Source organism: Lemur catta, chromosome 4 (genome assembly GCF_020740605.2).
Source record: "Lemur catta isolate mLemCat1 chromosome 4, mLemCat1.pri, whole genome shotgun sequence".
NCBI lineage: Eukaryota > Metazoa > Chordata > Mammalia > Primates > Lemuridae > Lemur > Lemur catta.
The window spans coordinates 23,173,627-23,197,820 of record NC_059131.1 but is presented as its reverse complement, the minus strand read 5'-3'; the positions used below and the strand labels follow the sequence as shown (position 1 = coordinate 23,197,820).

Genomic DNA, 24,194 nt, shown 5'->3' with positions numbered 1-24,194 from the left:
AAGTGAAAAGTTTGTGATGGAGTGTCTCCAAATTAGAGGCCAGGAGGATATGAGTAGGGGAGGTAGACAAGGTAAAAGGATTTCAAAATCATACTGCTTAGGAGTGTATATTTTAAGGTAACTGCTACACCTTGTCTATCCTTGCTCCTAATCTTGAATAACTGCAGGTTCATGCAAAATATAATTTCTATTCTAGGAAGAAGAGCAGTCTGTTAGGAAAAGCACATTCTTAGGGAAAGACATGAAGATATCTCTGTCATAAGTGCTATTTTACTTGGTGAGACTTTTGGCTACATCACTATATGCTATTTCAACCTCCTTATCACTGAGACAGGTATTGGTGAACTCATCCCCACTATATGCATTAGTTAAGTATCTCCAGATGTCAGTCATTCCTTTTGGAGTGGTGATGTCCAGAACCTAGAGCTCAAACAGTCTCAAGGCTCAAACATTAGGGAATAAAAGCTTATGGAAGCCAGAAGGCAGAGACATGGGTATCTGGTGTCAGGGTAGCTGCTGGGGGAGATTTGGCCATTGTGATGGGGTCTCACTATGTTGCCCAGGTTGACCTGAAATTTCTGGGCTCAGGTGATCCTACCACCTTGGCCTCCTGAGTAGCTGGGATTAGAGGTATGCATCACCACACCTGGCTAATTCTGGCTTCAAACTCAGAAAAGTGTGATGCTTATTTCAAAAGAAAACAGTGTGATGCTACATTAATTAGGACTGTTCAGTTCCAAGTGATAGAAAAACCAATTTTAATAGGCTTAAGTGAAACCCTAATTTATTAAGTCTTATAATTGGAAAATTTCAGCTTCAGGTCCAGATTGATGCAGTGCTTCCAAAGATACGATCAGGACCTGGTTTCTTTCTCCAGCTTTTGGCTCTACTTTTTCTGGACCTATTTTCAGAAAGGCTGTCCTTCGGTGTTGGCAAGACAGCTGTAGTATCTATGACCTACATCCTCTCACGTTCAAGGCACATGGAAAATGCACAGTACTAGAAAAAATGTTAGCAAAACCTTATCGGTGTTTGTTGGGTTGCATACTCATCCCAGAGACAACCAGTGTGATAGGACTACCTCCTGTTCTCATTGGCTGAGGAGTCTGGAGAAGATGACTCCTCCTAGCACTGGGCTAAGATTGGGAAAGGAGATGGGTCTGTGGTGAAGAACCAGGGCAGCTACCATAAGAAAGGAGAATGAATATTGAGTGGCAAATATAACAAATGGCCACTGTTGATGCAATTAGGTCCTTGGACTAAAATGTTCAAAACCCAGACCTGGATTCTTTTGAAGGGTATCTGAGATTTTTTTCCCCCTAATTGTATATGTTGGTTACAATTTCCCTTCACTTGGAGATAAATGATTTTTTAAAATTATTTTTTGTAGAGATGGGAGTCTCTCTATGTTGCCCAGGCAGATCTTGAACTCCTGGCCTTAAGCAATCCTCCTACCTCAGCCTCCCAAAGTATTGGGATTACAGGCATGAGCCACCGTGCCTGGCTGAGTGAGTTATTTTGAAGCAAAGGACCTTGTGCTTTGTAGCTGTGTGGCCTTAGGCAAGTTACCTTCTCTCCGTGGGCTTCAGATTCTTCACTGGCTCAGCAGTAATACACACAACAGACAGACAGACAGACAGACACACACACACACACACAGTCAGGATAGGTGGCTTCTTATCAGGACCATTCATCACCAGGGCACATAAACAGACTAAGCCTACCTGAACACATTCTGATTGGTATCGAAGAACCATGTGTCCCAACACCTCTTTCCTGTGCCCCTGAAATATGTCTGAAATTCCTACCATTCAAGTAACTTCTGTGGTCTAAGGCAAATATGTTTCCAGAGAGCCAGGTAAAAAATACAAATAGATCCTAGGGAGAGGCCAACATGAAATATGGCATCACCAACTATTCCCCACCTGCCACCTTGGAGGGGATGAGCCAAAGTCACCTTATGAGATCATTCTCAACATGGCAAGGTGACCATCAAGGCTCCAGGGAAAATGATCTGTTTTTCCACATCCATTTTAGGGTTCTTCTCTAACTGCTTCTCTTGTCACTAAAGTAGGGCCTTAATGTTCCTGGGGATACCAAATGCTGCAGGGAATCTCCACATCGAAAAACTACACCTAGGGCTCTCCTTTCCCTAAGTGTCTCCAGTTGTCAAACTTGACTCTCTCCTCCATAATCACCATTCTTATTCTCACAGTGGAGCTGACATTGGGAAGAGTGAGTGTCATTCAATTACTATTCGATTAAAGTAACTGTGCAAAGCATGAATGAGTGACAGGCTCAACTTTCTTTTAGGAGATAGTGTTTACCTTCAACTGTCTAGACTGAGGTGAGAGATTTTTGGGGGGAAGGACAGTTGGGTCTCTTTTCCATTATCCTAAGATCAATTGCAAATGTACTCACAACAGATGCTAAGCATGTGGTACTCCACTTCTAACAGATTGTTGGCCATAGGTTTTAGCTATCACTTAGAGGATAATGGGGAGTAGACTATCCTGAAGGATTGGGACAAAGGAATGGTAGGTTTTGTTAAGAGAAAGGGAAAGATTTGAATGCAGGGAAATTTCCAGGAAAAATAAACCTTTTAGGGTATAACAGTGCATGTCTGTGGGGGATCCCAAGAAACTTACCACTTTGTTTTTCTTCAAGTCCTGAGATCTCTAGCCTGTGTGCCTTGTTCTCCCCACGTTTCAGAACCTTCTTAAGTTTGCTTTATACATAATGTTCAGGGACTTATTTGTGTGTAGAAGGAGGAATAGGGGAAAAGTATGTTTACTTCCTGGAAGTGGAAGTTATGATGTATATTTAATGGGATATAATTTGAAAATCTATATGCCTATGCTATACACCATTTATAGCATGTGATAGACTCTTTCATTCATTCAACAGTCATTCCAGGTCTATTGTGTGCCAGGCACTGTTCAAAGCACTGCAGATAGTGGTGAACAGAATAGATAACATTTCTTTTTTTATGGAGGGTACATTCTTGTGGGAAAAGACAGACAATTAACATTAAAATAGAATATCTTAGGGAGCAAAAAGTGCTATTGGAAAAAGCAGAGCAAGTTTATGAGGACAATGAGTGCTGGAGGCATTGGGGGTTTGCTGGTCTACATAGGGTGGTCAGGGAAGCTAACATTTCATTTGAGCAGATCTGAAGAAAAGCATGGGCATAAGCCCTGTGGGTATCTGGGGAAGAGCTCTCCAGGCAAGTGACAAAGGTCTGAGGCAGCATGTACTCGGCCTGCTCAGGTAACAGCAGGGAGGCCAGAGTGGCCGGAGTGAGGAGGACAAGGGGAAAAGTGGTAGAAGTCAGAGATGTGGTTGGGGAACCAGACTGTGTAGAGTCTTGAAGGCAGTCGTAAGAATCTGGGCTTTTCCTTAGCCATGATGGGGGTTTTCAGAGGGAAGTAATATGATCTAGCTCACAGCTCTTCTTGGTCTGCTGTATGCAGAATAGCCTCTAGTGGAAGAAGTGGAGGGGTCAAATGAGGAGGCATTTGCACATATCTAGGAGAGGCTTAATGATGGCTTGAACTCAGGCAGAGTAGTGGAGTTGGTGAGATGTGGCCAGATTCTGGAAACATCTTAAAGATAAAGATGATAGAATTTGCTAATAGACTTTATGTGGGGTATGAGAGAGAGAGAGAGAAAGAGAGAGACAGAAAGAGACAGAGAGAGAAGTCAAATGTGGTCCAGGGTCCCTGGCCTGAGCAATAAGAAGAATAAACTTGACATTTAGTGAGACAGGGAAGACTCAGGGAGGTGCAGGTTTCGGAAAGGGTAGGAATCAGGGGTTTGGTTTGGAATGTGTTTAAGATTGACATAGTCATTAAACTAGATGTCTAGTAGGGAGTGACGATATGAGTCTGAGTTTAAGGACTGCAGACATCCTCTCTGGAGACATAAACTTGAGAGTTGTTATTTTATAGATGATTGTCTTAGTCCATTTTGTGCTACCATAATAGAATACCTGAGACTGGGTAATTCATAAAGAACAGAAATTTATTTCTTACAGTTCTGGAGGCTGGGAAGTCCAAGATCAAGGCACCAGAATCTGATGAGGATATTCTTGCTGTGTCCTCTCATGGTGGAAAGCAGAAGGGCAAGAGAGAGCAAACCCACTCCCGCAAGCCCTATTTCTAGTGGCATCAATCCATCCATGATGGCAGAGCCCTCGTGACCTAAACACATCCCCAAAGGCCCCCCCTTCCAACACTCTGGCGCTGGGGATTAAGTTTCCAGCACATCAATTTGGGGGGCATATTTAACAATAGGAGACTAGATGTGATCACAAAGACAGTGACTGTAAATAAAGAAGAAAAGAGTCCTGAGCCCTAGGGGCACTGTAATATTTAAAGGTCAGGAGGATGAGGATGAGAAGAAACCAGCAAAAGAAAATGAGGACAAATCAGTGAAGTAGAAAAGCCAAGAGAGTGTGGTGTGCTGGAAGCTGAGTGAAGAAAGGGTTTCCAGAAGGAGGGAGTGTTTAACTTTTCAAATAAGAAGAAAGCTGAAAATTGGCCCTGGGGTTTGGAAATGTGATGGTCTCTGGTCGCCTCACTAAGATGGTTTCTGTGGTAGGAGGGAGAGGAGGAAAGAAGAGGAGGAGAAGACATAGACACGGGAAGTACAGACAACTCTTTGGAGGAGTTTTGCTACAAAGGGAAGCAGAAAAATGGGGTAGTGGATTAAAGAGGATATGTGGTCAAGAAAGCAGTTATTACTATACAGAACAACTAAATATATACCTGGTAAGCTTGTATTTATATATGGAATTTGAATTTATTTTGATTGACAATGAAGCCTAAAATTTCATATAGTGAAAAGTCTTCAATAGGCTCGATAATCTTAGCAATAGCATGTATATTTGAAGAAGACTTAGTTAAATATGAGTTGGTCTATGCAAGATGTGTAATTTTAAAGTTTTTTTCTTTGGCTTAATTTGGATTTGCAGCTTCAGTTAACCCTTTCCAGTACGAGTCCCCCCAAATGAATATTTACTTAGCAGTGATAGAAAGCTTTATATTTACAGAGTACTTATCAGCTTCTGTATCTGAACAAATATAAAAGAATTAAACTTTACATTAGAGGTGTAGGAGGTAATTAAAGAGATGTGGTCTGAAACCAGGGAGACTGAGTCTCAGGCCGTAGGTGGGGCACGGGCCCTGCAGAGGAAACTCACCTACAACTCCACAGCACTAATTACCAGCCTCCTGGGCTACTGGACTTTCTTCCCCTTCTCGTCATTGTCTTTTCCTACATTGAGACATACTTATTTTGAGCTGTTTGCAGCTTTCCAACAGCAAAGTCATTTGTATCAGAAGAACTTTATTTGTTCTCCAGGGACTTCTGGCTGTCCAGAACCTTCCGTCTGTTCTATTTGTTCACTAAACTTTTCCTTTTCCTGCTGGGGAGCCCAGTAAACTACATTTCCTAGTCTCTCCTGCAGTTCAGTGAGGCCAAAGGAATGAGGGTGGGAGGCAAATCCTCTACACAAACCTCCATGCTCTCACTCTTCCTTTGTCCCCTGCTCAGAGACAGACGCTCCCCTGGAAAAGCCTTGGTCCCGGGTGGCTGTAAAGCACAGCGTCACCCCTGAACAGCACTGCACTGTGGCACGAGCAAGAAATGAGCTTCCATTACATTGAACCTCTGATACTTTGCAGTTGATTGTTACAGTAGTGTGCCTGCCCTGATTAATACCGATTCCTACAACTATTACAAAAATACAACTATTTTTAAATGACTTTCTGTAGCCTTCCAGGATCCTTTCCCTCTAACAAATCAAGCCACCTTCGGGCCCTCAGAACTCCGATGGGGTGTGAACATGTGGAGAAACAAATACTTAGCAACAATCCTGTATCCATTACTTTTTCTTACATCCTCTCCTTTAATTTTCACAAGAATCCAGTGAAGTTTACAGATGAAGATATTTGACTCAGATGACAGAATTATGAAATAGTGGAATCCTGCAATCCAGGCCTTTAAACCAAGAAGCACTTACTCTTTCCACTATGTCTTCGCTCTATTCTGTTTCTGGGGAAGGAGGAAAGAGTAACTTGCTCATGCACAGTCTGATGTTAACACTCAAGCTCCTCTCTCCTCTTATGTGTATTTGCATTTTGAAGGAGGTAAGAAACAGAGAAGGTAATTATTTACTTAAAAAAACGAATTGTAGGCACTGTTGTGATTGAGTGGGGTAGGAAGATTCTGCAGATGATAGAGGGGGCCTGAGTCCAGATGTAAGGGGAGAGGGAGGCACCAGATAGTGTCTAGTTTCTAGGGAGACAACACAGGAAACTGGCCTTTCTTTGCTCTCTAGCTCTTTAATACAGAGAATTAAACATCTTCATGATCCAATAACTGGCCAGGAGAATAGATGGTAGAGGTGAGAAGGTTAAGCATCCTGAGAACATCTGGGCAGCTTCCCTATTCCAATAGGGTTGTCAGTGTTCAGGCCAAGAGAGGAAAGATGTGGAACATCTGTTGTTAATGGCGGGAAGGGCAGGTCCTCAAGACCACCTTTGTGTTTTATGTTTATAAAACTTGGCTTACACATAATGCAACACCTGTCTATGTATGTTTGCCAGTCATGCTATAGTTTAAAATGTGCTTCTGCATATATCATCTAATTTCATTCTCCCAGCAACTTTACGAGGCAACAGGGAAGGAATTATAATCCCATTTCCAGGTAAGGCAATGGTGACCCATGTCCCTGACCTGAAGCCCAGTGCTTTTCTCCGGCTGCCTGCTTTTGATGAGGAGATCTAAGACAAACCTCCCAGACTTTGAAGCTAGGAGTCCACATCCAAAATGCAACTGTAATTATCTGTGACAATTTCCAGATCTTGTCTACTCTTTGTTGTCTGCAATAGGTCAGATGAAGCTCTGGAGATGTGTAGGGTTGGCTGGTGTGTGTGTGTGTGTGTGTGTGTGTGTGTGTGTGTGTGTGTGTGTGTGTGTGTGTGTATGAGAGGGAGGGAGAGAGAGGGAGAGAAAGGGAGGAAGATAGGAATATGAAATTTACAAAATCAAATATCAGTCCTCAAAGCTTCAGGATCCAGTTGTCTGTATAAGATTATCAGTCACGTTTTGGAAAGTGTTTTCTGGAGTTGAGCTCTAGTTCTGTGATCAATGTGGCACGCTGGAGTGTCGTTTTCAGGGAGTCACCATGTGCTTGCACATGTTGAGACTTGAAGAAGTCCTGCACTAAGTAAATGCTAGACCTTGTTTGATGTTTCATCCCAAACTTAACTATAGAATCCTTTTTTTCAGTGTATCACTCATTCACGTATAGTGACAGTAGATCTTTCTGAAAATGCCAATTCTGGAACAATTAGAAAGGTTTAGTGTAGAGAACTGGGCTTATCAGAAGACCTAGATCTTGTTCTTCCTCCATCACCAATTGGCTTCATTATTTTGGACAAATTATTTAATGTCTTTGGGTCTTAGTTTTCTCATGTGTAAGGTTAAGGATTGTGATAATATTTTAGCTCTAAAAATCTATCATTCTGTCACCTTAATTTTAAAACTGATGTGACATCCTAGAGAGCATTTAAATACATGTGTTTTAGCTTTAACTCTGCCTAATCTACTTTATAATCCAAGCCTCATTTGCCCATCTTTCCAAAATGAATACGTGGAACATCACTGAAGTCTCTTCTACCTTTAAACTTCTGGGACTCAAAACAAATTTCCAACCACAAAAACCTTTTCAAATCTAAAAACTAACTGATGATGGGTCATCTCTTTCCTAAATGAGATCTTAAATCTCCATTACTGGTTCTTTCTTGAACTGTCTGCTTAAAACTATATGCCAGTTGTCCTACATATTGTGTTCTTTATTTCAACTTATTGTATTTTTCGTAGCTAATATTTTCATTTCATTACTTTTTAAGTGATTTTTTTTTCTGCTTTGAAGGAAGCATTTCTTTGAGGACAGTTATTGTGCTTATTTAAAATTATTGTTGTGTTGCAGTAATTCCACTTCGCATGGTATATGTTCATTATTTATTTACTACACACATTATGTATATATTATATAGTATGCATCATTGATTATTTTTTAGTGGTTGTACTTTTCAGGTGTCCAATTATTTTGGCACGTGAGACAGATTCTCCTGGGGAATGCATTTGGTGATGTGTATTGGGTTAGGACTAAAGGCCAGATCCTAGTCCTTGTCCCTTCTGATGCGCTTAAAGAAGAGGTAGGGATGAGACAGGATGAGAGCCCCATGTATTACAAAGCTGCTGTCCCCTAAATCCCCATGCCATCCAGGCAACTAACTGTTAAACTCTTAGAAGCTGTTAAACTCTTAGAAGTACTGGGAAGAGATTGTAGATCGCAATGCACTAACCTAGCCATGGGGAGAGAAGGGGTGTGGGAATGAATGTCTTAGGGTAGCTGACCAGTGTGTGCCTATTTTCATGATTACCCACCCCAGTGGGATTCCTGCACTCCTCGCGATCTTTGGATGTGACTCCATAGGTCCCAGACAGTTTGGGCTGTTGCCCATCACAGTAGCAATGGGCAGGAATGCTCTTCTTAAGGCAGAGGGGAAGGGTGGGCAAGAGTAGAATTGAAAAGTTCTTCTATGCTGTAGCAGACTGTTGTTTGTGCTATGCTGCTGCTACAGCCCCCACCCAAGCCACCAGGTTATAGCCTTCAGTCTGTCCAGAGTTTTTTCACAGTTTTTACATTACTGTCATTTCTCTAAGGTTGAATTTGACAGCAAGGGATGCAATAGTCCATGCTAGTTTGCCATATTGTGTGATGCCCAAATTACAAATGGAAAAGGGAAAATTTGGGTATTGAACTCATTCATGATCCTAGTCTAAACCCTTGTTCTTTTGTATTTATTAGCTCTTTTAAAATAAATCATCCAATGGCCACTTCTGGAATAAAATTCAATTTTATTATGAAGTTTTCTCCAAATGATGAGTCCACCTTCATTTAAAAATTGAAGAAAGTTTTGTTTTTGTTGTTGTTAAATAAGAAACCTAAGGAGATGATGGTGTATTTGGAGGAGGAAACTCTAGAGAGAGGACTGAGGTTATTAGTTCAAATTCAAATTAGGGGCTTATTGATTTTTTTAAAAAAACAGGGTAAGAGACTTTATTAATAGGATAGGAAACTCAGGGGCTTGTTAGTATAATGCAGATATGTTGGGTAGCTCAATTAGGTCCTACTGAAAGAAGACCAGGTGTGGGCAGCTCTGCAATGTTATATACAGTTAATGTTAGATATGAGGAACAGATTAAAACCTCATCTGGGGCACTGGAGGAAGAGGAAGGACAGAAGAGTCTGTGAAACCTGAGTGTAGCGGGTAGGCGATAGAGAGAGAGAGTGTGTTAAAGGGCCAAAGGAGATGTAAACTTTATAGTATGCTAGCCAGTGAGACCAGTATGGAGTGTTTTCATACCAATGCTTAGGAAAATTAGAAAATTTAAGTACATCTATATATTCATTTTAGGAAAATTACAAAGTATAGATTAGCAATGAGAAGAAAATTAAAAAGTATCCATAATCATACCTAACAGAGATAATTGCTGCTAACAGTTTGTAAATCAAAGCTTTTTTCTTGTTTTTGTGACAATGACTTGTTTTGAAAAAAGAAAAAGAACCTATGATTATTATAAAAATTTAGCCAATGTAGAAAAACACAGAGAGAAAATAAACATTTTAAAGTTACATTCTAGAAATAAGTGCTGCCAATATTTAGCAAATGTCTCCTAAGGCATCCCATAGGCATGTGCAGGTAGGAATTGAGATATGCTGACAAGTTTTCAGAGAAACAAGAATTCACGACCGGGTGCGGTGGCTCACACCTGTAATCCTAGCACTCTGGGAGGCTGAGGAGGGAGGATTGCTTGAGCTCAGGAGTTCAAGACCAGCCTGAGCAAGAGCGAGACCCCGTCTCTACTAAAAATAGAAAGAAATTAGCCAAACAATTAATAGTAGAACAAATTAGCTGGGCATGGTAGTGCATGCCTGTAGTCCCAGCTACTTGGGAGGCTGAGGCAGGAGGCTGGCTTGAGCCCAGGAGTTTGAGGTTGCTGTGAGCTAGGCTGATGCCACGGCACTCTAGCCTAGGCAAGAGAGTGAGACTCTGTCTCAAAAAAAAAAAAAAAAAAATTGACAACACCTGGCATCTTAATAAAATGTATGCAATATGGTTTTATTTGAATTAAACTGGAGAAAAAGAAAATGAAATGAAACTGAAGGAATTTCTGAATATCCAAAACTTGTTTCTTCACCACAAGAGATACGATTAGCTCCCTGAAAAGATAAGAAAAAATTCAGAAAATATAAAAAGGTTGAGGTCATTATATTTTTTCAAGTCCTCTTCCTTCTTCTGCTCCTTCAACTACACACATATCTATTGATTTGCTGCTACTAAGGATGGGAAAACTTTCCTTTGTGTGTCTTTTCTCCTCCTCTCCTAACACTGTGAATTTATTGGTTACAGTTTTACATTTAAGGTTTTTCACATTTACGTTCAGTAAAGTAACCGCAATTCCTATGATTACTTAATTCTAGTTCTATATTTCAGTATAGTACATGTCATAACTTAATTATCCCAGTCTCTTTACTTGAATTTTTCCATTTCCAAGCTTTTTCTTTTTATTGCTATTGGTTTGGCTTGATTTCTTGGTTAAATAGTTTTCTTTTCCCAACTTTTTTTTAAATGAAAAATTTCAGTAAGATAAATTGAAAGAATGACATCTATTTAACAGATAAAGTCAACAATTGTTAACATTTTGAAATTTTTGCTTCATATTTCCCATGTTTATGTAATTTTTATAAAGATAGTTATATTTTTGATGAGCTATCTGGAACCATGTCAACATGCCTGTCCTAAGATTAAGGACGTTTTCTGACAAAACAACACACCCAGGAAAAATGATTCCCTACTAACATCTGGTATCCAGTTCATATTCAAATTTTCTCAACTGTTATTTCTTCCGAATATCATTGATAGCTAATTTTTCAAGCCAGGATTCACTGAAAGATCACACATTAATGGCTATGGCTTTTGAGTATCTTTTCTTCTAAAACTGACCACTCCCATATACCTTTTTTCCCCATGAAAATGAATTTTTAAAGAATGCTAGTTATTTTACCTCATATTCTGAATTTATCTTTTCCTTGTGGTGTCAGTTAAGTTATTGCTCTATCTCCTGTATTTCATCTCATTGAAAGTTAGTTGTAAGGACTTGGTTAGATCCAGTTTTGGCAAGAACACTTCATAGGTGAAGCTGTAGCACTCATAGTGGATCATACCAGGAGGTACATAGTAATAAATTCTCCCACTCTCAGTGATGCCAAGTTTGGTCAGTTGCTTGAAGTGATGACCTCTAGATGTCACCATTATAAAAGCAGGTTTCCCCTTGTAATTAGCACATAATCTGTGGGATGATACTTTGGAATTTCTATGAATGATAAGTTTTCAAACTTTAAAGTTTATCCTCCATTAATTCTGAAAAGAAAAGCTTTTACTTATCAATTGAAGATAAAAACTGGAGTTCCTTTTAAGAAGGTAAGAACATAGGATATAGGATAAATGTGGTATATTAATACATGAGAATAACATAAAATAATGAAATTAAGTGAACTATGTACGCAACAACATGCTTGGGTCTCACAAACAAATGATGAGTTAAAGAAATAAGATGTTAAAGAATACTCTAAGAATCAGAGGGTATGATTCCATTAATATGGAATTAAAAATGAGCAAAATAAACTATAGTTTTAGGGATGCATACAAATGTGGTAAAATTATAAAGAAACAAAAGGAAATACTTGTTACAAAAATACAGATAGTGGCTACCCCTGGTGTCTGGGGTGATGGTGGTACTGTGGACAGGGAGGGACAGAGGAGAGGGTTCTGGGTAATCGCAATGTTCTATTTCTTGACTTAGTTACTGGCTATATGGGTGATTATTTGACAGTTATTCATTAAACTATTTACATAGGTTTATGAACTTTCCTGTATGACTGTTTATTACATCATAAGAGAAGAAAAATTATAAAGAGGATGTAGTTTGTGGTCTAGTATTTAGCATTATATCTTGGGTAGATTTTCATTTTGAGGGTATTTATATTTTTTGAACTCTTCATCCTGCATTCCTCTAGATGCATAATTCCTAACATTACGAGGGGTCTCCCTCTCTTTTCTCAAGGGATTTTGCAGTCCACTTTCTAGAGACTACTGTAATATCAGTAGCTAATCATATCAGAGAGACATTGTGAAAAGCTGTGTAATCAAGTGGATGTTATCAAAATGCCATTCCACTGTTTGGGGTAAACCAGGCTTTACTTTTTTCCCAATATAAAGTAGATTTCACTTATAGATTTATAGAAAGCTGACGCCCAATCTTGGGCTCACAAAATTTAATTTATTGACTACTGGATGAGGATGATCTTTACCTTTCAAGGCTGTTTTGAGAATAAAATAAGGTACTAAATGGTGGTTAGTATGGATTGTAATGAAATAAAACAAATTATAGCATAAATGGTTGCTCTAGAACCAGGTAGTAGTGTTCTTTCAGTCCACAAATGTAAGGAAAAATGGTTTTTAAAAAATAGTTTTGATGTTGTTATCTGTTTGAAACATTTTCATCTCATTGTTGGACATTTCTCTTTTTTGACAATGGATTCTAACCTTTTCCCCCATATATCCCAGGACATTTGTTTACCCATTGCTCAACAGAGGGAGGCCTTTTCCACTTGTATTCATTTTCAGAGGCTTTGTCTTCTGCACGGGAAATGGATTCCTTCAAGGCTACTATCTGATTTACTGTGCGGAATACCCTGATGAGTGGTACACGGACACACGGTTCAGCTTGGGTAAGTGAATCTGCCCCCCTCTCACTCGCTCCCCAGCTAATACCCACCATCACCTCTCCCCACCCCACTGCAACAACCTCCTAATGATCCCATCTCCCCCCTCTCACTTCCACTCTAGTCTTCTTTCTACATGGCATTCAAAGAGACAGTTTAACAATATGTCATTTCCCATCTCAGAACTCTCCAGTAGATTTCCATCACCCTCAAGATAAAATACGAATTACCTTACCACTACCTATAAAACCAGAATATTCTTGGTCTTTCTGATTTCCCAATCTCCTCTCCTGCCTCCCTCCACCTCACTTCCTGTGCTCTAGTCCCAGAGGCCTTCCTGGTGTGCCAGAAATTGTCAAGCTTGTCCTGCGCCAGAGCTTTTAGAGGGGACTACTCCCTCTGTCTAGCAGCCTCTGTCCTCACATATTCATGGAGCTTGGTCCCTCACTTTATTTAGGTCTCTACCAATTTGTACCTCCTCAAAGAGAGTTTCCCTGACCACCCTATCTAAAATAGTTAAGGAGGCTGATCACTGATTTTTTCCCCATTTTCTGTAAGAGGAGCTAGAGTCCAGGAAGGCTCAATTATTTGTATGCTATTTTGGCTCAAATAAAAAATAACAGAATAGTAGGGATTATCCTTAATTCCTCTTAGTATCATATATCACATCCTATCCATTAGCTTAGTATTTCTGCCTCTAGCTCCAAAACACATGCCAACTGTACAGCTTACTTCTCCCTAACTTCATTAGCTTCATCCTAGTCCACGTGACAATCACCTCTTGCCTGGACTTCTGCAATAACCTCCAAACTGAACTTTCTACCTCCACTTCTCTTTTTTGTTAACTGGTTCTCCACACAGCAGTCATAGGCAACATTTGAAAACACAAATGACCAGAGGATTAGTTGCATGAATACTGGTACCTGCACATAATAGAGTATTCTATGACTACAAAAACAAAGAAAGAAAGAAACAAACAAACAAAATCAAAAAGCAAGGAGATCTCTGTGTGCTCATATGGAGACACCTCTAGGATACACAGTTAGATAAAAAGAAAGTAGAATGCATGCTATGCATGTATAACTAACATATATAGTATAGCATTTTTTATGTAGAAATGGAATAGAAGGAAAATTGTGTGTGTGCAAGTGCAAAAGGAAATATTGGAAGTATAAAAAAGAAACCAACAAAAAAGTTTCCCTTCTCAGGGTAAAGAGAGCAGGGTGGGTGGGCAGAACTTTTCTTTCAATATAGTTTTGTTCTTGGAATCATGAAACTTCATTTCTTAATCTTTAAAAAACTCTAAATTGAAGAAAAGTTTCCTAAAATTAAAAGCAAACACACAAATGTGGCTAACTATATATTAAACTGGTAATATAACCACACAGCAAAATGATTTATTCCAGTTTACAGAAAACACAGCAGATAGAGAAATCAGTTAAACACCTCTGTGAGGAAGCAAGCTAGTCCTATCTAGAAAAGGGGACATTCTGAAGGACAACTGTCTGATCTCTTCAACAAGTCAGTGTCCTGAAAAAAATAATGGAAGGGGTCTGGGCTAGATTAAAAGAACCTTAAAGGACATGATGACCAGATGCCAGCTGTGATCCTGTATCAGATCTTGGTTTGCATGAACCAACTGTAGTGGGGATTTGGGGGACATTTGAGGAAACTGGAATATGGCCTAGATATTAGATAAGATGAAAATCTGGAAGGATATGAACTAATGTGTTTCATGATAGTAATTTCTGAGTGGTGGGAAATAAGTGCCTTGGTTTTTTTTTTATTTCTTCTAATTAGTGTTTAATATTCTATGTAACATACATATTTATTTTGCAGTAATAAAGAGAAATCAAATTCTATTTCTCTCCTGATTAAAATCTACCACTGACTTCCTGCTGCACTTAAAAATCCAAAGCCCTCACCGAGGCCTAGAATGCCTGATGTGGCCTTTTCCTTCTCGTCCTGCCCTCGCCTCCTCCCCCGGGCGCCATAGGTGCACGGGGCCTTTGCAGCTGCGGCTCCTCCGCTGCCACATCGCTCTCCCTCAGATTTTTGCATTCTCATCATTCAATCCCGGGAAAAATGTCAAATCGTCGGAAAAACTTTCCCTGTCCTCCTCATCTAAAGTAGAGACACCTCCACACACCTCACTTTACTCTCCCATTACCCTGTTTTGGTTTTCTGGATCCCATTGATCATTATGTGATTTTTTACTTTAATTTTTAATTCCTTGCGATTCATTTCGGTGTTCCTCCACTAAAACGTAAGCTCGGCGACTACCAGCACCGTGACCGTGTTTCTCGCTGCTGCGTCTCCGGCGCTTAGGAAGGTGCTTGGTACGCAGTGAGCCCTCCGTGAACACTGATGGTCGTCATTCCATCCTTGTGAGGTACCTACTGTTAGAACCTACAGTTTACAGATGAGGAAACTGAGGCTGAGAGAGGTGAGGTGACTCGCTCAAGGTCACACAGGCAGCCAGTCCGAGGTCCCTGCTTTCCCCACTGCTGTCCCTCTCCCCCCTCCCCTCCCCCGGCCCTCCCGAGGGGTCCTTTCTCCCAGGCCAACGACGTTTTGACCAGACAAGGTGGAAAATCATTGTTTTATATCATATCAAATAAGGTGAGAGTGGATCTGATTATTTTCATGCTTTTCGCCTGATGTGTTTCGATCCCCACCGCGTGCCTTCCCCGGAGGCGGGACTGGCCTGTGTGACGGAGCCACCGCCCCGCGGGCCTCCCGCCCGACCCGGCTCTCCGCGCCTCAGGCCAGGGCCCTTTCCGCACATGCGGGGACACCTGCGGGGACACCTGTGGGGACACCTGCGGGACACGCGGCTGAATAAAATGAGCGGAGGTGTGAGCAGTGCGTGCGGTGCGCCACTTTCGGTGTCAGGCTATGTGTGTGTGGGGTGGGGGCAGAAGGCAGTTTGTTAGTTGCCACCAGCTCACATCACTTTCACGGGAGTAGGTGTCTCAGTCAGGAATGCTCTCAGGGAGAGTCACAGAAAACCAACTAAGAGTGACTGAAACTATTCAGAATTCGTATTTCTTATATAACAAGAAGGGCCCAAAGGGAGGTGGCTTCTGCAGCCCCGTGGTTGCTTGCTGACGCCACTGCGGACGCCATTGAGAACTCGGCGCTGTCTCCACCATTCTTCGCCTGTTTTCCTGTGGCCCTCTTGTTAGGTGCTTCAAACTTTCAAGGCAGTGGCTGTGGCTCAAGGCATTGTATCTGGTAGTCGAGGCAGGAGGAAGGAGGAAGTCGAGGCATCTGTTTCATCTGCTCCCTTTACCAGAAAAGCAAAAGATTTCCAAGGAAGTCGCCTCAAGACTTCCCTTTACATCTTATTGGCAGAATTAGGTCATGTGACCACCTTTCACCTTTCCAGCCTCTGTAGTGGGCGATGGCAAAGGAAAAGGGGTTGGACTTGGCAGTAGAGTTAGCCAACCACAGTTTGAGTGTTTGAATGAGCCCAGAGCTTGCTGTCATTCATTCATTCATTCATTCATTTACCTAAATGTTGGACAACATGATGCTGCCTCCTCTCTCCTCCCATCTGTCTCCATCAGTGTTGTTGTGCACTTGCAGCCTCTTGGTGTAGGAAAAAGCACAACTCCTTCTCCACCTAGGACCAGCCCCGCCATCATTTTTTTTTTTTTTTGCCATATCTTACTTAGTACCATTCTTAGATTTAGAAATTAAATTCCCCCCCTTCATTTTTAGGAAAAAAAAACTTAGCTTGTGAGAAAAACACCAAAGTCCAAACACTTTTTTTTTTTTTAACTTCTCCCTTCTCTCTTCTTTGTCAAGGTGTCTTCTTATTTATTTTGGGAATGGGAATCAACATTCATAGTGACTATATATTGCGCCAGCTCAGGAAGCCTGGAGAAACCACCTATAGGATTCCACAAGGTAATACATCCCCTGCCACCCAGTTTCTCACTCTTGCCCGGAGCCTGTGCCAGGATCATGCTATGAGTAACAGATGGAGAGGGCACAGCCAGGGCCCACACCATACCCTACATCCCGCTTGCTCTTGACTTTCCCTCCACACCCTGATCCACCCACAGCACATCTGCGTTTCTGACCTGAGCCCAAGAGCTCGGGAGAGCTACAAGAGTCCTCAGGGAGGTGCCAGATCACAATATCCTGAAGGTGGGAGATAGTGGGAGGTTTGGGTAGGGTGGGAATAGGCTACACCCTAGTTGCAGCAGCTAAGTTCATCATGGACAGAGTGTTGTTCCTTTCTAGGTTAGTAAATGAAGCTGAATCACGCATGACCAACAAATATGTGCCCTCCAATTGATTCTAGACTTAGAGAGTAGTTAAGGGAAGTACTTGTGTATAGTACTTGTGTATTTCCTGCCACTTGTATATACCCTTAAATGTGTCAAGAACCATATTCATGTATCAAAAATTAGGACAGGAGGTCTTATAAGGACAAGTACATTTTTGGAGATAAAGGTGCAGAATATTTGAAATCTTAACTGTTCACAAGAAACCAGGCTGTGAGGTTGACAAATATAAGCAAGTGGGAGTGAATCAGTCCAGGTAATCCTCTGATATATTTATGTGGGTATTTGTGTAGGTCACTGGCTCCCACCCTTTTTTTCTGAGACAGAGTCTCACTCTGTCACCCTGGCTAAAGTGCAGTGCCATCATCATAGCTCACAGCAACCTCAAACTCCTGGGCTGAAGTGATCCTCCTGCCTCAGCCTCCTGAGTAGCTGGGACTACAAGTCTGTGCCTCCATGCCTGGCTAATTTTTCTATTTTTTTGTAGAGATGGGGGTCTCACTCTTGCTCAGGCTGGTCTTGAACTCCTGAGTTCAAGCGATCCTCCCTCCTCAGCCTCCCAGAGTCTCACCCTTTTTGATGTATGGACAACCCTTTATTTACATAAAGAAATTTCTGAATTATGACATGGTGTTAGTGCAGATTAATATCCACTGATTAAGAAATTAATGACAAAGCTACTATGAATTCAGTAACACATTGAAATGGATTTGAATGTTGTTAATATCCCAACAGTATCTACATCAAACCAAAATAATACAGTAGGTTGAGATGTACCATTTATTGTATTCACGGACAATTTATAGGCCCTTTGCATTAGATCATCAGTTCCTCCCAGGGTCTAGAGAATCAACCGCTGATGCAATGTCATCCTTAAGGAAGATAACTTTAAGGGGCTTTGATTTTTTTTTAATGTTCACTCCATAACTAGATAAATGAAGAGCAGAGAAAGTTTATGAAAAACCAGATTGTCAAGTTTAGTTTCTAACTTTTGATTTGTGATAGAAACAGAATGATTTAAAAACAAAATATTTTTCTATAACTATAGAAAGAACAAAATTGTTTTGGTTTAACTTCCCCAGTTTAATGTGGGTCATAAAATTTGAGTGTGGATATATTTAATAGCATTAGAAATATGATGATTTTTTAGATATAATTCTGAAAGAGAAAATACCTGGTTGGATGGAAATGAAACATTTAAAACCAATAAAACCAGACAGACCTCTCCAACCTCCAGCAGGACAAATACCTTCAGCTCCTACTCCCTACTTCAAACTTGAACAGAGTATACTCCTTTGAAGAGGTGGAGGAAGGAGGGGAAAATCCCCAAAGAAAATCTAATTACTCCTGCCATAAATTCAGATTTTTATTATTTTAACGCAGTGTGTTATTTCACTTTGTGTGACTGTGAATGTGGTATATGCTGCCTGGCTATCCAGGGAAGAAGTGAGCAGGTAAGAAAGAGGTGGCTTGAAAACTGTCCTTTTTTTTTTTTTTTTTTTTGAGACAGAGTCTCACTTTGTTACCCGGGCTAGAGTGAGTGCCGTGGCATCAGCCTAGCTCACAGCAACCTCAAACTCCTGGGCTTAAGCGATCCTACTGCCTCAGCCTCCCGAGTAGCTGGGACTACAGGCATGAGCCACCATGCCCGGCTAATTTTTTTTTGTATATATATTTTTAGTTGGCCAGATAATTTCTTTCTATTTTTAGTAGAGACGGGGTCTCACTCTTGCTCAGGCTGGTCTCGAACTCCTGACCTCGAGCGATCCACCCGCCTCGGCCTCCCAGAGCTAGGATTACAGGCGTGATTACAGGCGCCTGGCCGAAAACTGTCCTTAATAGAGTGAAACAAATGTCCTGATGATTCCGTTCTGATTGTTGATTTTTTGATTCTTCTGCACGCAGGTGGCTTGTTTACCTACGTTTCTGGAGCCAATTTCTTTGGTGAGATCGTTGAATGGATGGGCTATGCCCTGGCCACTTGGTCCCTCCCAGCGCTTGCATTTGCATTTTTCTCACTTTGTTTCCTTGGGATGCGAGCTTTTCACCACCACAGGTAAACTTTTATAAAGGTGGCAGCATTCACATAGCTTTTTTCCCTCCAAACAGGATTTTAGCACATGGAGTCAGATTTAGAAACCTGATATATTTATTTTTATAAGGGAAGGCTGATATAATCATTGGATTAGTATATTCTGACTTCTTGGGTTTTTACTGAAGTTGGAATTTAACTGTATGAGAGTAGCAGCAACAAAACTTTTTCTTAGACCAAAAGTAAGCCCATGTAGACAGAGGCACCTGAGGGGACAGCTGGGACATCAGCATGCCCGCCTGTGGAAGGCTGCCCCGGGAGAAGCCCATGTATTCACAGGAGTTGGTTGACCCGGGCTCAGTGTTCTCCTAGCAGGCTTGCCTGGTGGTGGTTAGCACTTGGTTTAAGTTCCAGATAAACAGTCAAGAGGCCAAATAAGTAACTTCCATCCCATGCTTCAGTTAAATTCCCTTCCACCGTATCTCTCGAAGTGTGTTCCATGGGCAGGACCATGGCCAGCACTTCCCAGAGCTTCACAGATGACTCTAAGGTACAGCAGGACAGAGAACCACCCGGGAAAAGCACTACTAGCCTGTGGCCTCTGTGACTGCTGATTTTGGCTGCAAGATTTGGTGCTAATGGTTCAGGTAATCCTGGAGTCCTGGAAACTCCAGAAGGATTATTTTCCCTGGAATCTGTGTAATACCAGGGCTTATTTTTGTCCCCTCCTCCCTCCCTTACTCCCACACACCTTAAACCACAGCCAAGTCCATCTCCGGCTTCCTGGGAAGGTGGGACAAGCATTTGCGTGCGGTGGAATTTTGGGACGGCCCCGCCTGCTGGGAAGTGCCAGGAATTGCAGGCATTTGGAGCCCTTCCCGCGAAGGTCTAGAAAGCTTCACTAACCCCAGGAACCAGGGGTGGGGTAGGGACCAAAGAATTCAATAAAGGTATTGCTGGAAGAGAAAAGGTAACATTCTCAGTTGTTATAAGGCTTTAAACCTGAGTGCGAATTTCAGATCTTTTCCCTAAAATTGCTTTTGTGGCGAGAGAAAGCCTGTGATTACTGGAGAAAGCGAGGAGGGTACGGGTACTCCGGGAAGGAATGGCCTCAGAACCAGGACCCTGGGGGAACCCCTGAAGCTTTTGCCTTGGTGTTTTAGTCTAGCTGATGACTCGCTGCGTAGTTTTGAAGGTTAAACTAAGAATGGGTTCTTTTCTTCTGAGCAGAATTTAGGAGACCTGCTCAGAAATGAATAAAACAGCAGCTCTCCTAATGACCTATTCCTGCCACCTCCTAGCCCCGGCAGGGAAGGGTGGCAGAGGGTTCCTAGCCCAGAAGACAGTCACAACGGTTCTCGCCACTTCAGGCTGGGTCTGTTGCCCACCAGAGGCAGAGGGGGCGTGGGGGAGAGGAGGGCGCGTCACCCCACACCGTGGGTGTTTGAGAACCATGGACTCCACCGGGCTCGGGCAGGGGATTCCACCATGAGTCTCCAGCTGATGCAACAACAAAATCCAAATTGAAGCCTCAACCTGTTAGGCCAGACTGTCCAGAGGAGGGCCAGAGGGCATCTTTTTTACAGGGCTAACGGGGCTTTGTGCAGGATCCGGTAAAGCACAGCCGGGTGTTCACAGGACAGGCAGCACATGAAGAGGAGCTCACCAGGCTTCTCAAGTCACAGCACCAAAAATCAGCCACCTCTCGTAACACACTTGTCTCCAATTCACACTAAGGTACTTTAACAGAGTGTGTCATCTTGATTACGCCTTGAGGGCTGACCAGCTTCAGCTAGTTGGGAGGACAGCTGGTAACTTAAGGAAAAAGGCTTCTTAGAAGATGCCTGAGTCTCCTAGGCTGTTGTAACAAATTACCACACAGTGGGTGGCTTAGAACAACACAAATTTACTCTGCCATAGTCGTGGAGGCTGGAAGTTTGAAATCAAGGTGCAGGCAGGGCCATGCTCTGTGTGGCGGCTCTGGGGAAGAGTTCTTCCTTGCCTCTTCCTAGCTGCTGGTGGTGGCTGGCAGTCCTCGGTGTTCCATGGCTGACAGCTGTGTTACTGCCATCTCTGCCTCGGTCTTCACATGGTCTCCGCTCCTGTGCGTCTCTCTTTGTCTCACTTCCTTTTAAGACACAGTCATTTTGGATTAAGGGCCCACCCTGCTCCAGTTTAACCTCATCTTAATCAGTTATATTTGCAATGATCCTAGTTCCAAAAAGGTCACATGCTCAGGTACTGGGGATTAGGATTTCACATATCTTTTTGGAAGACGAAATTCAACCTATAATACAAGGTCATATTTTCTTGGCATTCCTAGGCCTCATGAAGAGATATTTTCCTGGACCCATTGCCACTTCTCTGGGGTTAACTTTGCCCATGTTCTTTGGGGTCTTTGGGTTCCTTGTGTTTCCGAGCTGAATCCAGATAGGTACTTCGTTCTGGATATTACATTTTTTTTTCATTCTGGTGAAATATATATAACATTACAATTTACCACTTTAACCATTTTTAAGTGTAAAATTCAGTGGCATTAGATGCATTCACAGTGTTGTACCTAACCATCACCACACCACCCTCTGCTATGACTCTGTAATTCCCAACACAAGAAGCTTCAGCATTTATGAGAAGTCGGCTGTAGGAAGGACAAAGAGGATGGACAAATGACCCCCTGGAATAGTCAGGTCCTGAATAACAGTAGGTTGACTTGCAACAAGGATTTCAGACACACCAAACCTCAACTGTTGATCACTGCTCCATTACATTTGTAATTATTCCTTTCTTGTCTTTTTCAGGTTCTACCTCAAGATGTTTGAGGACTACCCCAAATCTCGGAAAGCGCTTATTCCATTAATCTTTTAAAGAAACCAAATAGAAAAGGAGCAAATCTCCTGTAATACTGATGAAAACTGTCAAGCTGCTGAGACTGTAACTTTTGTGGTGTCATATTCCATGAAATCTCCCATCTGTATATTCGTTAGTTCTCTTGGTGTTCTGCCAGCTGGCCTGGGGATTCTGAGTGGTGCCTGCTTAGTTTACTCCCACTCTTCCAGGGGTCCCCATCCCCATCTCCTGTTGAACCTTTCCCAGATGGAGATGTTTGCTTCTTAGCTATTCCTCTTAGAAAGTGTAAAACTTCCCCTAAGTATTTTTTTCTTTGGTTAATCCAAGTAAAGGTGGCTTTATACTTATGCTCTATTCATGTGGCACAGCTCTGTAATCAAGAATGTTTTGAATTGGGGGTGATGCTTCTAGAACTTATTAAAGGTACACATTTTGTACCTGGCCAGAGTAGCAGAAACTTTGAAGCCACATAGACTCAGAGCAAACCCATTCCTAAAAGAAAATACACTCAGTTCTTCCTTTTTTGTAAATTAGGAAAGATATGAAATTATTAAGCACACCTTTCTTTAATAAGGATCCCTTTTCTCATACTGCAAAATGTAAATGCATTAATTCCATTTTGTATATGTGCTGTGTCTTAGTTGAAGAGTACCTCTGTCTTCCAGAAGATTTACAGTCCCCATTGGAGATATATTAGCCTAACCCAGAACACTGGTATGGGTTTTCTTGAGGGCCAGGTTTTAATGACCACAAAGAAAAAGACATGACCCTGGATGGCTCCCGAGAGAGTGAAAAAGTGTTTTACAATAGACATTGCAAACTCTGATGTTCTTGGAAGCTGGTGGGCATATCCAAATAATGAGAGAGTGTCGAGTAAGGAAAATTCACGATTCAGGTCACATGCTGCTTATCTTGACAAGACGTCTACAGCGATGTGGAGTACATCAGAAGCACCGAGCAGCTTTCCTCTTCTGGAATTTCTCCATCACAGTCCTCAGGACCTGTTTAAGAAGCTGTCTCCTGGGGGTGGCCTAAACATCAGCCCTCCATGGTCCTGAGGGCAGAGGCTGAAGATTGTAGGCCGGGGACACATCTGGGCAGAAAACCTGTTTTGTTTGGCTCGAACACATAGTTTGATTTTTTTCTTTACATTCGAAGTTTCCAAAATTTAAAAATTAGGAGGTTTCTATGTAAAACTCTGGCATTCTGGTTTCATTTAAAAAGCTGGAGTCTCTGGGCTCACAGGGCCTGTGTTCCCACATGAGGCGTGGGACTAAGTCTCCAGAGAGCATTTGAGTTTGCAGCCTCTTGGGAGGGGGTCACCCTTGTGTGGGTGCTGAGATACCGGACTCTCTGAGGAAGGGGATGAACACTTGTAATCAGCATTCATGTAAATATCTGTTTCCTCAGGCCTAGGTGTGTGGAAGCATTGGCAGTATTTGGTAAACTCCGTCAGATGTGGTGCTAAGTACAGAAACTCACTATGTAAGTACACAGGAAACTTGAAAGGTGTGAGAATGGCGTACATTACTAAAACAATACAAATTGTAATCATATAAATAAATGTTTTTGCTGTTCATTAAATGTCTTTCAAATCATGGATGTTAAGTAATTTTGTTTGAATTAAAAGGTTCTGGGACTTGTGGAGATTTTTCCAAGGCATTGAGCTGTGTTTCCCCACCCCGCCCCTCTCCTCCACCCTCCACCTCACATTTTTCCTGTCTTTACTGTTGTTTCTTTCTTCTCCTCTCTCTTCATTTTGCCAAAATGAAACTGCCAATTTGAAATTAGTGGCCAAGAGCTGGAAATAAAGTAGTATGAGTAATAGAGCTTCTCAGTCACATCTCAGAACTCCAAAGATGTGCAAGTAAGATGCAGGAAAATGTGCTAATGTTGGACGCCCACCCGGTGCTCAGGAATACATAGGGAGTGAACATGTTCAGTGAAATAAATCTTCAGGTGTAGCTTGAGCTCTGAGAAAGAAAAGACTTCCTGTTCTCTCCATGATATTGAAAACTGCTTTTCTTAAGTCCTTTGTTGTATTACCATGTAAAACATCCAGGCCAGTCCTTGATAGGTAATCCCTGCTCAATAAATGACAGCTAATATAATATTTGCCCAGCTCTCAAAATCTAAGAACAAAACTACTTTT

General features: G+C 41.8%; 1 protein-coding gene across 1 annotated transcript in view; it reads left to right on the top strand.

Moving 5' to 3' along the window:
• The window catches only part of SRD5A2 (steroid 5 alpha-reductase 2), a 36,765-nt gene extending 13,076 nt beyond the window's left edge, over positions 1-23,689 (top strand). The window contains exons 2-5 of the mRNA XM_045549337.1: positions 12,708-12,871; positions 16,679-16,780; positions 19,069-19,219; positions 21,994-23,689. Coding sequence (XP_045405293.1) covers positions 12,708-12,871; positions 16,679-16,780; positions 19,069-19,219; positions 21,994-22,060 — 484 coding nt within the window. The 3' untranslated portion in view covers positions 22,061-23,689. The remainder of the gene's footprint in view (positions 1-12,707; positions 12,872-16,678; positions 16,781-19,068; positions 19,220-21,993) is intronic.
• Positions 23,690-24,194: the final 505 nt, after the last annotated feature.